General features: G+C 51.7%; 1 protein-coding gene across 1 annotated transcript in view; it reads left to right on the top strand.

Annotated features, from left to right (window-relative positions):
• GRIK3 (glutamate ionotropic receptor kainate type subunit 3) overlaps positions 1-16,150 on the top strand; it is a 228,234-nt gene that overhangs the window by 146,106 nt on the left and 65,978 nt on the right. Inside the window, exons 3-5 of the mRNA XM_068537876.1 lie at positions 5,036-5,293; positions 12,546-12,727; positions 15,110-15,163. Coding sequence (XP_068393977.1) covers positions 5,036-5,293; positions 12,546-12,727; positions 15,110-15,163 — 494 coding nt within the window. The remainder of the gene's footprint in view (positions 1-5,035; positions 5,294-12,545; positions 12,728-15,109; positions 15,164-16,150) is intronic.

The raw sequence follows: 16,150 nt of genomic DNA, 5'->3' as shown, positions 1-16,150 counted from the left end.
CACCATTACTGTCGTGACATTGACATATTTATCATCTTCAGTCTCCTCATCACCATCCCACCATTGTTATAACATCGTCACCTTTCCACCCTCATCAGTGCCATCACCATGATCATCAACAGCCTCAGGATATGGTCTTCACCATCACGACTATCACAGCTATCATTACAGTTACCTTTATCATCATCATCACAGTCGATGTCAAAATCAAAATCACTTCCTTCAAGATCCCTCTTACAATCCTCTGCATCATCATAATTTGTGATGGGTCCACTCTCCCCTGCCTCAGTCAAACAGGATCCCCAGACCTTGAGCCTGGGCAGCGGGCATGACCTAAGCAGCTGGGCTGGGTGAGGATGGAGGTGGCAGGGCAGCATTTGTCTGCCTGCTTCAGGGTATGGATCAAAGTAGGAAATCCAAAAGACAGGTTCTTGGAGGGGGTAGCGGGAGGGAATGAGACACAAAAGCTATTCAACCAAGTCATCAATCAGAAGGTCCTAGAAGGAAAAGAAAAAGAGTAGAGACAGTAGATAGTAGACTGGAAACCAGGGACATCAGAGGACCGCTAGGAGGTTCAAAACAGAAAGAGGAGGTAGAGCATGAGAGAAACCTACAGATTTCACAGGGTGCCTACATCTTCAGGTTTGGGCAAGAGGGAGTGACCAGGCCTGGATGGCTGTCCCTCACTATCATCATCTCTTCCATATTGGTGTCCAATCTCTATGGCTACAAAATGCTCAGGGAGCACCTGCTTATAAGGGGACGAGCGGTCAGAGAGACATTCAGTAAACCCAGAGAGCAGAAGAACAGCATGAATGGGCAGTGAGAGTATAGGTCAGAGCATGGCCTCCTTGGGGCACGGGCCCTGAAGAGGAGAACTGTCCCCAAATTGGACCACTTACCAACAAACCTAGAGTTCCAATTTTTGAAGCATTTATTATCTCTAGGGTTTATGTCACACACAGTCACACAGAGGGCTGCCCGAGGTTTATTCACTCTAGGGTGACAATAGCAGGGACGAAACAGTGCTTCCCAGACTTGATCTCCTGTCCCACCACTGTAGGAGCACCAGGAAGGCACCATGTGCCCTATTGTGTGTCCTCTCTTGCACTTGACATTGGCCATGAGGAATCCTGGTCACCCAGGAGATGCCCTGTGTGCTGGGCCTGCTACCTTCCACACATGGCTGTGCTGTCCCGTGTTCCAGGTGCTACCAGCAGACTTCTGGCAATAACTAGCCTACCCCCCGGAGTGCTCTTTCACCCAGACCATAAGTGGCATTCTCTGATGTTCTTGGGGGAAGTACAAATTTCAGGAGAAATAACTACGTTATACAATATCTCCTATTCCTAGGAGGCAGTAAGGGAGGAGGGGTGGATGTCAGTGGAGAGGAAAAATACCCTGAAGACCATACATTATGACCAATTCAAACCACCCTGTATCTTTGGATCCCTTAGCCCAGGCAAGTGGGGCTCTTTCCCAGGGCTTGTGCTTTGGAGGGGCTGCCCTTACCCTCCCCTGGTTGATGTCTCCTCTGAGTACAAGGGGCCAGTCAGACCAAGGGGATTTGCCCACCAGGAGCCTGTGCCCTGCCCTTCTAGTCTTTGCTCCAAGTATCTAGAACCCTGCATTTCCTGCCCACTTGGCTCTGTGCCCATCTCTAGGCCTGCACGAGCCTCTGCCCTGGCCTGTCCTCTGGAGGGAGAACCACACTCCCATGGTCACACTCCTAGGCCCTATGTAGGGGTGACCAAGAGACAGCTGTTTGCAAGGAGTGTGGACAGAGCTTGGACATAAGAAGTGGGGTGTCCACATGGAAAGTTCAAGGCCCTTTATGGTTCAGGGTGGAACCAGTGGTCAAAGAGGAGGGGGCAGTGTAGAGGCTGGTGCCTTCTCTCCCCACATCACTGAGTAGGAGAAGTCTCTGTTCTCACCTGACTTTCCAGGTTGTTAGGAAGGCATATTTGCCAAGGTAGGAGAAAAGCACATGTTTTATATAACAGTTTGTTAGCTTGACTTAACAACATTTAAATATTTAGCCACTGGGTATGTGGGCCTCTCTTTGTTCTTTGGCCCTGGGCCTTGCAAATCTTAGGGGTGAGCCTGAGCCCAGTAGGTCATTCCCAGAGGCTCTTGAGGCAGCCAGGATGTGTCTGAATCCACTGTATATCCATGTTTTGCCTCCTCCTACATGCATCATATGTTCATACGTGTGCACATAGTGTCATTCCCATGGCCACAGGCTGGTGGGTGTGCTGATGTGCCACTGATGGTTGCAAGTGACAGAAAGCCAAATCCTAACTTGTTTAAGCAAAAAGAGAATGTATTGGTCCATATAACCAAAGTCCAGGGTTCCACTTGATCATGGGGCTCACATTTCTTTCTCTCTCTTAGCTCTTCTGTCCTCCACACTGACTCCGTTCACAGACAAGCACTGTGATTTTTCTGTGAGCACAGGGGGCTACTCCACCTCCACATCTTACCTCCTCCCAGGTCCAGTTAAAGCAGGAAGTTCCCCCTTTTCAGTGGGAGGTCTCATGCCATCCCATTGGCTCCAACTGCTCACATGACCATCCTCCAAACCAAAGTCTGTGGCCTGGGGGCAGTGAGTGAGCAGTCGGCTGGGGTCTGGGTCCCTCGCACTACCCCTCCAGGATGGGAAGTGGGAAAGGCAGTGGAGCCCAAAGGAAAACTAGAGACAGTTGCCAGAGAAAGGGCAGTGGCTCCTGGGGAGCCCATGACTGCCCCTGAGAGGTCCCACTTTATGGATCTCTTAGACACAATCCCTGTAAGCCTATGCCCCGCTTTGAGGCCCAGCTGCCCTCGTTTCTGCTCATTTCATGCTCTGCTGTGCCCACTGATGCTTGCCCTTCCCAGAAGCATCTGCCGTCTGACCTGCCTGAGTCCTTGGGCCTCCCCCAGGAATGTGAGCTGTTTGAAGGCAGGGATTCAGCATCCATTCACTCAGCACCTACTCAGACCAGATTTAAGCACTGTTGAAACAGCAATAAACAACACAGATCAAGCCCTTGCCTCTCTGGAGCTTACCACATTCTAGTGGGAGGAGAAAGTCAACAAATGAACAAGACTTCAGTGGTCATTTAATAGATAAAGAAACAAAGCAGGTGTGGGTTTTCGGGAGTGTGGCTGGACAGGGATTGCTATTGCAGGTTGGGTAGTGATGTGTTTCTAATAAGACACAAAGATGCAGAGACCTGGAGGAAGGGAAGGAAGGAGTCATGTGGATATCTGAGGGAAGAGCATTCCAGCCAAAGGGGACAGCACGTGCAAAGGCCCTGAGGCATGAGTGTGCTAAGCATGTTTGAGGAACATCGTGGAAGCCAGTGGGGCTTGAGTGATGTGAGGAAGGGAGAGAAGGATGTGAGAGGAAGCCATAAAGTGGTAGTGGGGACGGGGACAGGGTGGGGAAGAGCTGCAACAAGTAGGGCCTCGTTAGTCACTGTAAGGACTTTGGCTGCGAGACTGAGTGAAGCGGGAGCCCTTGGAGCAAAGGAGTGATGTCATCCCCCCTAGGTTGTGAAAGGTAAGATGGCAGGAGGATTACGGAGGAAGCCAGAACCGGTGAGGAGGCTTCTGCAGTAAGGCAAGCAAAAGGTGATGGTGGCTTGGACGGGGGTGGGAGTGGAGAGAAGTGGTCAGATTCTGATATGCTTTGAAGGAGAGGCAGCAGGAGTTGCTGATGGGCTGGGATGTGGGCTATGAGAGGAAAGGAGTCAAGACAAAACCGGGGTTTGGGGCATAAGGCACTGAGACAGTGGAGCTGCTGTTTACTGGGATGGGGGAGGCTGGGAGGAGAAGAGGGGGTGACATTTTGGACACGTTAGGTCTGAGATGCAACTTAGGCATCCAAATAGTGATGGTGAGTGAGAGGTGAGATGTACAAGTTGGATGCTAGGGAACGGGTGGGGCTGGAGGTTTAAGAGTCACCAGCAGGTAGGTGTTTCATTCCTATATGTTTCTCAACTTTCCCCCCAGAACAGGACCAGGTACAGAGCTGGTGATGCTAATCACAGAGATGGTAACATAAAAATAATCGTCATTTCTATTTCACGAGTGCTGTGCTGTGTCTTTTTTTGTGAATTGAAGTTATAGTTGTGTTAGATTCAGGTGTAGAGCAAAGTGATTCTGTTATACACACATTCACACACATATATATACACATACATATAAACTATTGAGTATAGTTCCCTGTGCTATGCAGTAGGTCCTTGTTGTTTATCTATTTCATATATAGTATAGTATATCTGTTAATCCCAAACTCCTAACTTATCCCTCCCCCTCTTTCCCCTTTGGCAACCATAAGTTTGTTTTCGATGTCTGTGGGTCTATTTCTGTTTTGTAAATAAGTTCATTTGTATCATTTTTTTAGATTTCACATATAAGCGATATCATATGATATTCATCTTTCTCTGTCTAGCTTACTTCACTTAGTATGATAATCTCTAGGTCCATCCATGTTGCTGCAAATAGCATTATTTCATTTTTTATGGCTGAGTAATATTCCATCTTGTGTGTGTGTGTGTGTGTGTGTGTGTGTGTGTGTGTGTGTGTATGCCACATCTTCTTTATCCATTCATCTGTCGATGGACATTCAGGTTGTGTCCATGTTTTGACTATTGTAAATAGTGCTGTAATGAACAATAGGGTGTATGTATTTTTTCGAATTAGAGTGTTCTCTGGACATATGCCCAGGAGTGGGATTGATGGATTATATGGTAGGTCTATTTTTAGCTTTTTAAGGAACCTCCATACTGTTCTCCATAGTGGCTGCAGCAACTTATATTCCCACCAACAGTGTATACTCATTATCTCATTCAACTTCCCTATGATTCTCTAAGGTGTGGGCTATTACAACCCCAGTTTCCAGATGAGGAAACTGAGATTCAGAGGGCTCATCAGTCGCCCACCTCAGAGGGGTTTTCAAGATGACTGCTCCCCATGCCCCCAATGCCCAGATGCCTGATGAGACAGCACTGACCCCTGTACCAGCCTTCCCTCCCTCTTTCTGTTGCAGCCTGTGACCAGCTGGCACTGGGGGTGGTGGCGATCTTTGGGCCATCCCAGGGCTCCTGCACCAATGCCGTGCAATCCATCTGCAACGCGCTGGAGGTGCCCCACATCCAGCTGCGCTGGAAGCACCACCCACCGGACAACAAAGACACCTTCTATGTGAACCTGTACCCAGACTACGCCTCTCTCAGCCATGCCATCCTCGACCTGGTCCAGTACCTCAAGTGGCGGTCGGCCACCGTGGTCTATGACGACAGCACAGGTGGGTAGCCAGGCCTGGCTGGGCCAAGGGCAGGAGATGAGGGCGGCAGAGCCCCAGGATCGGGCTCTTGGCTGCTCGCTCAACTCAGCTGCCCCTGGGGAAAAAGTCCACACTTACACCCAGGCCTCATCTAGTCACACTGTTGCTTGGCCTGCACTCACCCGCAGCCCGGTACACGCCAGCCACACTCACCCAGCCCAGCCCACTTCACACCTGCCCTACACTCCCGCCTCCACCCCAGCAGCATGCTCCAATCTGCACTCACGCCTGCACGGCCACGCCCACACCTACCTGCACCCTCCCTTCACACATTCTCCTCTGCAGCGAACGCATCCAACTCCGCGCTGGCTACGAGCGCAGACTCTGGACTCAGACCAAACAGTACGTGGTGCGCGCAGGCTCTGCGCTTACTAGCTGGGCAGCACGGAACTGTTCCCTCTCCTCCTCTTTCTTTCCAAAGACTCAAGTCCCAAGATATTTCTTAGCCCTGCCTCTTAAGAGAGTGACCTTGGCAAGTCACTTAACCCGTCTGGCCCTGCTCTTCCCACATGACAAGTCAAGAGCTACAGCAGCCCGCTTGGAGAAAGCCCTCCAGCTCTCAGCTGCCTGTGATTCAGTGTCAGCTCTTGATTACCTCCTAATGGGGAGTCGGGACAGTGGGGTGAGAATCCCTCAGAAAAGACGATCAGAGATTTAGTTAACTCAGGATTCGACAAGCATGTCTTGAGTTCCTGCTATACCCAAAGCACCGGACAGTAGATGCTGGACAGCAGAGACCACGAGCCCTGCTCAGTGCCCCCAGTTATTGAGAACCACTCCTGCCCAGCTCCAAGTCATGGCGGTGTTGCTGCAGCCCTGTAGTTTTGCCTGTCTTAACATACCACTGTGAATGATTGTCTATCTTTGAGCCTGTTTCTGCTTCCAGACCATGGGTCTTTGGTACCTCTGGGGTTTAGCACAACACCTGGTACAATGCAGATGTTTAAATGTTTGGTTGAATCGAATTGAAATGAACTGAAAATAAAATGGAAATAAACTATAATTCAATATGGCAGGAAAGGATGCGTTGGGCACTGGTAAGGAAGAAGAAATAAAGAAGTGGCTATTCCATCTTCTTTAGAGAAGTTAGTCATATTGAAGTGGGGTGAGTGCACACCCAGAGCTCACTGGTCTTTCTAGGCCATCAGAGCTAAGAACCAAGTGACGTGTACATACAGTCAGAGCTAGAGGCACCTGGGGAGGGGAAGCTCCATGGCCTTGGCTAGTCTGGGCTGATCTGCCAGAGGAGGAGAGACATGAGCCTGGCCTTGAGGATGGATGGACCAGGAGAGGAGTCACGAAGGCATTACAGGAGGGGAAACAGTGCGAGCAAGATGAGGAGGTGCGACTGTGCCTGGCGGCCTCCTCAAGAGGACAGCCTGGCAGGGAAAAGGATCCCAGTATGGAAGGTAGGAGGAAAAGGTCAGATAAACAGCATGTATAAGGCTGTGGGCAAGGTCTCTGCTGTCTAGCTTCAGAGTTCAGACTTTACCTTGTAAGCAGCCAGGGACCACTGAGTGTTGGTTGAGCAAAGAGACAGAATAATAAAAGCAGAGTTTTAGAAGGTGGCACTGACAGCAAGGTACAGAGGGTTGGAGGGAGAACCTGGAGCAGGAAGACTGAGGCAGAGGGGGCCATGTTGGTCCAGGCAGGAACAAAGGGGCTGCTTGGAAGAGAACTTGGGGCCAGAATGGAAGAAAAGAATCGGATGTGAGCAGGTAATATTGAAAATTTGTAGGAGTGTCACGGGCACAGAGTAGTCAGAACAGACACTGGCATAAACCATGGCCCAGCAGTACTGGTGCCTCCAGGCTGGATGGGGGCAGCGGGAGATGCTTTGCAGAGGAAAAGATGCTGTGGCATGAAGGTGGATGCCAGTGAGACTGGTCAGAGCGGATGCTGAGGCCTGGAGCCTCCTCTCCCCAAGGATGTCTAGCTCTGACTGTATCAGAGCTTGATTCTTAGCTCTGATGACCAGTGACCTCTGGGTGGGCACTCACTCCCCTATTAACTTCTCAAAAGAAGATGAAATAACATCTTCATTTCTTCACCCTTTCCAGTGCCCAACACACTCTTTCCTGTAGTATTTAATTATAGTTTGATTCAACTTGATATTCAATTCAATTCAAGTCAACAAATATTTTAAAACTTAGGGGAGTCAGTGATAGAGCTGGTTTGGTCAAAAAGAACTTAGTGGGCTTCCCTGGTGGCACAGTGGTTGAGAATCTGCCTGCCAATGCAGGGGACACGGGTTCGAGCCCTGGTCTGGGAAGATCCCACATGCCGCGGAGCAACTAGGCCCGTGAGCCCCAACTACTGAGCCTGCGCGTCTGGAGCCTGTGCTCCGCAACAAGAGAGGCCGCGATAGTGAGAGGCCCGCGCACCGCGATGAAGAGGGGCCCCCACTCGCCGCAACTAGAGAAAGCCCTCGCACAGAAACGAAGACCCAACACAGCCAAAAAAATAAAATAAATAAATAAATAATTTAAAAAAAAAAAAAAAAAAGAACTTAGTACTAGGGATTCAGGGTTGGATTCAGTCAAACAATTACATAACTTTGATGAAGAATAGTGAGTAGTAAGACGTATGCTCCCAGAATCAGGATATTTCAAGGGGACAGGATAGCTTGTGGGTCATCAAACCCATGGAACGGGAAGCACTTTATAGCCGACTTTGACTATGTTTGCTTTGGGGGTTGTTTCCATTAGGATGTTTTGTCTGTGAGTAACAGACAACCCAACTCAGATTGACTGGAGCAGTAGCCACTTAGTTATCTCACTGACAAGAAGTCTGGAGATGGGCCTTTCCAGGGCTGGTTTAGCAGTTCAGCAGAGTCAAGGTGCTGGGTCAGTATCACTGCAGTTCTCTTGACTTTCTCCCTCACAGTCACAATAAAGTTGCTGCAGCTCCAAGCATCACATCCTCACATCATGATACCCCAGGAAGTGGTAAGGAAAGAGGTAGAAGCCAAAGGGATTGTTCTTAATGTGATTCGTGCCTCTTATCAGGGAGGAAAATCTGTCTCGTAACCTTCCAACAGACCACACTATACAGCTCACTGAGTCTGCGCCTACCACCCTAAACACATTCAGATAGGAATGGGACTGCCACTGATGGGCTTTCACCCATCCCGAGTCACGTCTTGGGGCTGGCATGTTGCCACCCAAACAAAATCATGGTTCTCTTAGTATGCTTGAAAAGGGTACGTTAGTTATCTATCTATATAATAATTCTGTGTAACAGATCACCCCAAAACTTAGTGACTTAAAGTAATAAGCATTTATTTAGCTCACAAGCCTGTGGGGTCAGTGACTGACTGAGATTGGCCAGGCAGTTGTTCTGGTCTCAGCTGGATCACTCACCTGCTCGGGGGTCAGCTGACGGCTGGCTGATCTAGACTGGCCTTGGCTGAGATGGTGGGGTAGCTGGGCTCTCAATCCTCCAGCAGGCTAGCCCAGGCATGTTGTCATGATGATGGCAGAGGTGAAAAGAACAAACCCAGTGTGCAATTCCATTTCAAGTGTTTGCTTATGTCATGCCTGCTAATACACCGTTGGCCAAAACAGTTCACGTGGTTGAGCCCAATATCGTGGGTAGAGCAAGTCACCTGCCCCCGCAGCTGGAGGGCACTGCAAAATTACATGGCAAAGGATGGGGATGTAGAGAGGGGTGAAGAATTGGGGTCATCACTGCAATCCACTGCAGGGAGAACTGTTTTAAAATGTACCTGGGATCTAAAGGGTAGATACGACCAAGTGATGATATGAAAAGGCCAATGGCATAGAAAGAAGAGTTGTTACTTACAGTTCCCTAGAAGAAGAAGGGGGCACACCATGGCACCCAGGGCCACATGGAGGGTTGGTCAGGAGGCAGGAGCAAGGGGAAATCATGGGCAAGAGCCTTTATTAATTACATATCACTATAGGTGGAATTTGTTAGGTGCAGACATCCCATATGGGGCAGGAAGCAAAACACAGATTGTACGGCTTGTAGTTGGTAGTTGGAGAGTTTATAATACGATTTTTGTGTGCCCAGGAAAACCCAGTGATAATAAGGATACAAACAACTTTGGTCATCAGTTTGGCCCATGATTTCAGGATGCCAATTCATCAGTTATAGAATACCAAGAGTGATTATTTCAGGGACCAGCAGTGTTTGCCCTATGAGCTTTGCCACATAGCCTCCTTCCTAACCTAACCCATGCACAAAGACAGATTTATATCAAGAGTGAAAGGGAGGGGCTCAGAAAATGCTGAGGTAACGAAAAAGGGCCCAGCCTAAGAGCCAAAAAGAATTGGTCTTGAATTTTGATCCCATTGCTGGCATGCTGCAAAATCTTGGGAGGCTCACTTAACCTCTTTGGGCCTCAGTTTCTTTATCTGTAACATTGGAACAAAAGCCCCTACTCTGTATGCCTTCTAGGACAGGGAGATGTTTAAATAGGGTAATGAATGCAGAAGTGCTTTGTAAGTGAAAAGCATGACTTCCACAACCATGATTCACTGCAGATATTTTGAGAGAGATTGATTAGGGAAGCAGCCAGGAAGGAGAACTCATCTCAGGTGAACAAAGAGCCTAGTCCTCTGCTGCGGTGGGCCAAGACGAGCCTCTGGTCTCCTTTGGGAATACACCGATGGGAAGGAGGTCTGACATTTGCTGCTGGAGAATGTGGGTCACTGTGTATTACACAGGGCAGTGAACTTGGCTGACAAGAAAGCTCTGGTGGCCTCTGCTCTAGCATCCAGACTGTCCCTGTCCTCATGTCCTGGGTCCCCAAAGCCCATGTGCCTACCGATGCTGTGCCTGGGTCTGAAAACTGAGCAAGTGGGAGCAAAGCGTGCGCTCAGGGCCACGCAAGGTAACAGGTGTGAGCGGGCAGCATCATTCAGCCAAAGTAAGAACTTCTGGGATTAGTTGAGGAGGGAGGGTAAGGATGGGTGTGTGTGTGTGTTTGGGGGGAGCTTGTGACCCCTCCTTCCTCTGTAAGGTCACCTGATATCCTCTTCCTGCCCCCATCAAGTCTGGTATTAGAAAGCACTGGGACCCCTGTTTGGTCCAGACCACTCTAGGGCTCCAGAGCCCTCTCCCAGCCCACACACCTGGATCTGAGACCTCCCAGGGGGCTGGGGGTTCCTGATGCCCACAGCCATGGCGAAGCTTGTTTGGGAGCTCTTTGGGAGGCTTAGGTCCCAGAGAAATATCTCTGTCCTCCCCAGGAGAGTGGAGTGATGGATACCAGTCGGATTGCTTTCCGGACGTCCAGCCCTCAGGAGTGGGAATGAGAGGCTGGACAGACCCAGGTGTATGTACCAGAAATGGCTTTGGAAATCCAGACTTTTTGTTGGAAGGCTCAGGAAGTGGGTTGTCTGTGTGTGGGGACTCTGTCCAGATAGGGGGCACTGCGACAGCTGATTGCGAACTTTAGTCCATCGCAAACTAGCTTAAGCACAAAAAAAAAAAAAAAAAAAAAAAAAAAGGCGAGGATAGGGGGAGGATTTTGTTGGTTTCATTTACTGGAAAGTTCAGGAGTAATTTTAGCTTTAGAGGTGCAAATGAGTATCTTTAGGGCTTATTTTCTTTCTGTGTTTCCTGACTTCTGCCCTGTGGGAATCCTTTTCAGGTTCTAAGTGGTGACCCCAGACTCGCTTCCTCCCCATTTGGAGTTAAATGGAAAGAGGGTTGTCTCTTACCATTTGCTCTGGCACAATTCCTGGGAGTCATCTGATAGGACCAGCTGGTGTCACACATCCGTCTCTAAGCCCATACCTTTGCCTAGAGCAATGTGTGTGCTGATTGACCAGGCTGGGGCCAGATTCTGTGTCCCTGGAGTGGGGACAGATTCTGTGTCCCTGGAGTGGGGACTCTTGAGTCACATGGACTGAGCATGGGGTAGGAGTTGTTCCCTAAAGGAAAACCAGAGTGCTGTTAGAGGGGAAATGGAGCATGGCTGAGTGGACGACGCAGCCAGGATGCAGACACCGAGCCCTGAGTATGGGCGGGGAACCCAGCAGGTGGGAGGGGACGGCCTGCTTGGGACCCTGGGCCTGTGCTTCCTCCGCTCTTCCTGCAGTGGGTAGGGCGAGAGAGAACGGCAAGCAAACTTGCTTCCAGGCTAAGCAGAGAGGAGTCAGCAAGAATGGACCTTGTACTAAGGATGGAAATGGACTTAATTAGACCTAAGCGAGCCATTTGTCTCCAAGAAGTGACATTCAGTTTTCCCTGGAAGTCCCCAGATTAAGTGGTTTTGCAAAATGCCAAGGTGGAGGATATTTCAGCGTGGGGAGAAAAAAAGACAGTAGTCAATCCAGTTCTGGAAATTTGTGTTGAGCACAACCAAAGTGCCAGGCCCCGTGCTAGGGCATGTGGAGACCCAGTCCCTGATGTTGAGGGTCTGTGACAGGACCAGGAGAGTGAGATGAGGCCAGAGGAGGCTGGTGCTGAAGGACGAGGCCACTGAGTTTCGGGGGAGAGGGGCAGGATGGGAGTGGGGTGGGGAGACCGTGTCTGGGCAGAGCAGTAGAGGTAGTCGTCATGGAGGAGGTGGTTGCACTGAGCCCGGAAGAATGGTTAAGGTGTACGGGGGCAGCCTGCCCTTGGGGGTGGAGGCCGGGCACAAATACCACCCAGACTTACCTGTTCCAACCGTTGGTACAGCTGAGCCTGGAGCCGCCACTTGGGCCGCATCCTGGAAGCAGGCTGCTGGGACTGTTTAGGAAGATTATGTCCCATGCTTCCCAGTGTTGCAGGGGGCAGAGGGCAGGGGGAGGAAGAGCGGGGGGCCTCTGGTTCAGGCTCCATAAGTCTCTACACCGACTGAGTTAGAGAGGGGCAGGTGGGTGGACTCAGTGGGAATTCGCTACCTGTCCGTGCCTGCTTTTGAACGTACAGGTGTGTACACACCTTTACCTACCTGTGTACACATGTGTTTATCAACCCAAGTGTATGTCCTGTCTGTGCACGATAAGCATGTGTTTGTATGTGCACACATGCCTGTGGGCATGTGCCAGCGTGCACAGCTGGGTGCACGTGTCTGTGCCCCAGTGTGCTAGTGCCTGTGTCTGCACATGCGTGGCTGAGTCCATGAACTTATCTCCGTGGGCTGCATGTCAGTGTCCATGTGTGTCTGTAGACCTGTGGCCACACGAGTCTGTGGATACCTGCAGCTAGGTATACGTGGGCTCACATGTGTCTCTTGTGCCCCGGGACGTCTCAGGGCTCATCCGACTGCAGGAGCTCATCATGGCCCCATCAAGGTATAACATCCGCCTGAAGATCCGCCAGCTCCCCCTCGACTCTGATGACTCGCGCCCGCTGCTCAAGGAGATGAAGCGAGGCCGGGAATTTCGCATTATCTTCGACTGCAGCCACACCATGGCCGCCCAGATCCTCAAGCAGGTGCGTGAGCCCTGGCCAGCGGGAGGGATGGTTGGGATCTGCCTGCCACTTCTCCCACTCTCCCCGCCATTTCCCAGACACAGGCATGATGTCAGCCAGATACAGGTTCGACCTCTAGTCTGCCTCTTTCCGGCTGTATGACCTTGGGTGGTCACTTTGCCTCTGTGAGCCTCAGTTTCACCAGCAGCAAATTGGACACAGTGGTCTCGACACGCTGAGTTGGTGTGAGGATGGGATGAGACGATGGATGAGCTGCCCCAGCCAGGCCTGGCGCTCGGAGGGTGCTGAGTAAATGCTAGTTTCCACGCCACCTCGGGGCAGGCTGGAGGCGCGGGCTGCGGAGAGGGAATAGAACACTGCGGGAAGCACGGAGAGGCCTGGGGGTCTCTGGAACAGCCCCCAGAGTTCCTCTTCCAGCCACTGATTCCCTGCAGCCCGTGGCACTCGGTGTCACTCTCCTACCACTGGGAGGTTTATCGAGGCTCTGTGCAACGTCTGCTCAGCTCTGCAGCAACGGAGGGGGAGGAGAATGGCTCTCGGTCCTTGGCCGCGCCTCCGTTCCCGACACAGCCCAGGGTGGCGTGCTGGGAACCAGGGCGAGCTCTGCCAGCCCCCTAAGAAACAAACAGCGAAATCGCTCACAGCCCCCTCCAAGGGTGCTGCGGCTGAAAACAAAACCACTCTGATTCGAACCAGTGCTTTGTGTAAAAGGCAGTTATGTGGTCCCAGAAAGCGAACCTGGTGATTGGAGGAGGCATTCTGCGGAGCCTTGACACATGACCCTGGGAGATGCTGGTGGCAGGGAAGGGTCACAGGGATGCAGGGGGAGAGGCGCTGAGCTGGCCATGAATGTGTCCAAGGCCTGCCCCGCACACCCTGCAAGGGGTGCCCCAGCTGAACGGCAGCCTCTGTCTTCCCCCAGAGGAAGTCCCACCCCAGGACCCTTCACACGGGGGCTAAAAACTCATCTGAGAGCTTGAATCCTGCTTCTGCCCATGGGTGCTATATACCCCACAGCAAGTGGCCCCGGAGTCATCCCCTGCTCTGTAGATGGAGTGAATGATCCCTCCCTCCCCTGGTTCTGGAGGATTCAGTGAGATGAGGCGAGGAAAGAGTTTATCCCAGTGCCCAGGGCACCGTCAGCATGGATGCGGCACAGCTTTACACTCAGCGTGGAGGAAGTACATGCTCCCCAGAAATCCCTTAACCCTCAGTGTCCCGGCCAGCGGCGCCCAGTGCCTCCCTCCTCTTCCAGGCATGTGCAACTGAGTAATAAAGACAGTCCCAGCCTGGGTTCGCTGAGCAGTTACTCGGTGCCGGGTACACACACTGCCCCTCATTTACCGCCACCCTGGGAAGTGGGGGCGATTATCGTGCTCGGTTTCAGATGGGGAGACTGAGGCTCCGGGGGAAAGTAATGGGCCTGAGGTCATCCAGCCCGAAAGTCCGAATTCACTCCCCAGTTTGCTGACATGAAAACTTCTAGAATTGAAAATGAAGATTCTGTGCTCAGCCTGACACTGAACTAAACCAAGGTGAGCACGTCTGCGTACTGAGGACTTCTTGAGCCTTTCACCTGCGAATGCGGGTTGTGAACCTCCAAGACCGGGAGGGAACGTGAGGCATTTTCCAAGTGTACTTGACCCAGTGACATTTCCTCCTGGAGCACTTTGTGGGCCCGCATTCTGAAGAACTCTGTAGAAAATGCATTATGGTCATTAGTATTATAGATTATAGGCTTCTAATAAAATACAATAGATTTCATGATGGTATAGAATAATAATTCACAGCAGCCATGTGGCCCGCTGTGTGGCCAGCCAGGACCCAAGAAGCAGGGATGTGTCAGCCCTTCCAGGGGAGGCTCAGACTGAGGACAGACCCTCCTCGTCGGGCCTGGCTGGGCTGGTGGGGGCCGGGCTCCCACAGACGTCTTTCTGGAGCCATGACAGTGAGTTCAGCTGAGGAGAGTCAGGGCACTTGAGGAGGCGATGTTGGGCGGATTCCATCAGCATTTCTCCAAGTGTGGCAGGCCCAGAGATGCTTACTAAAAAGGCAAACCTGGCCCTGCAGAATTTGGAACCTTTGGAGAGTATGGCCTAAGATTCTGCATTTTAATGTGTCACCCGTGATTTTGCTGCACGCTCCAGTGTGAAATCCACTGCTGTCTGCCAGCCAGTGTTTTTCCGTCGGGAGGTGGTCTCAGAGGATGTCCCACTCCAAGCGGCCAGCCTCTGCCAACCCACCGCCAGCCTGTGCTGCCCCGGGTCCTCTCCGCTCTCTCCCCCATCCCTCCCCACCCCCCATCCCCCCCTGCCAGGGTGGAGAGGGGGAGGCGCTTCTCGAGTGTTCCCTGCAGGGTGCTGACACTTTGCTCTCCCACAGGCCATGGCCATGGGCATGATGACCGAGTACTACCACTTCATCTTCACCACCCTGGTAACGTACCTCCGAGTCCTGGCACGGGTCGGGGTGGAGCTCCCTCAGAACAAGGTCAGCCGGGGGGAGACAGTTGCTGCAGCTAGAGGAGATTCAGGCTGGACTTGCTTCCTAAGGCTGTAGGTGTGGCCCCAGGCAAGGGCACAAACTTGTCTTTGTGGCCTGCCCACTTTGAGAAGTGACATCTTGTTGTGACTAAAGACAGGGACTCTAGAACCTGCCAGTGTGAACACAAGCCCCTCTGCTTGCCGGCTGTGAGACCTCGCAGAAATCATTTAACCTCCCTCAGTTTCTCCCTCTGCAAAATGGGCATGATCATGGCTCCTACCTCCTAGGATTGCTGTGAGAACTGAATGAGTTCATGAACTAAAGCGCTGAGAGCAGTGCCTGCTCGTGTGAAAGGCTGTTGTTATGACGATGACCCTTGGCCCCAGCCCAAACGCCCTCACACAGGTCCCAGGCCTCAGGCCTCACGCAGCTACGGGAGTTGCCGCTTTGGATTCCTGTGGCATCCACGCTCAGGTCTGCCCACTCACTATCAGCCGGGGCCAGCCCACCTGCGGGCTCCAGATGGGTCCTGTCCAAACCTTGAGAACATTTAGGGCCATTTAAACCCATTAGGATAATTAGTTGTGGTCTGAGATCAGCATAATAAAGAGATCCCTGTGCCAAAGGGGCACCAACCCCCAGCCACCCTGCTTTGGAGCCAGATGCCCTGGATGTCACTGGGGCCCCGGGTAGACTCTTCTACCCAGCCCAGATCTGGGGCAAGTGACAGCATCACTAAACATCCTGTGGCTGAAACAAGCTCCCAAAATCTGCGTCAGACTTGCCACTGCAGTCTTGCAAGCCTCTAGCTGTGTTCCTTCGTTCATCCAGCACCCAGCTAACATTCCTTACCCAGCACCTGTATTCAACTGAGTATCTCAAGACGACTGACACTGAGGCCTGCCCTCAAGGAGCTCCCATCCTGCCCAGTCTGCATCT

Source organism: Eschrichtius robustus, chromosome 3, assembly GCF_028021215.1.
Source record: "Eschrichtius robustus isolate mEscRob2 chromosome 3, mEscRob2.pri, whole genome shotgun sequence".
Lineage (NCBI taxonomy): Eukaryota > Metazoa > Chordata > Mammalia > Artiodactyla > Eschrichtiidae > Eschrichtius > Eschrichtius robustus.
The sequence above is the reverse complement of the archived record's forward strand: the minus strand, read 5'-3'. Positions and strand labels throughout refer to the sequence as shown.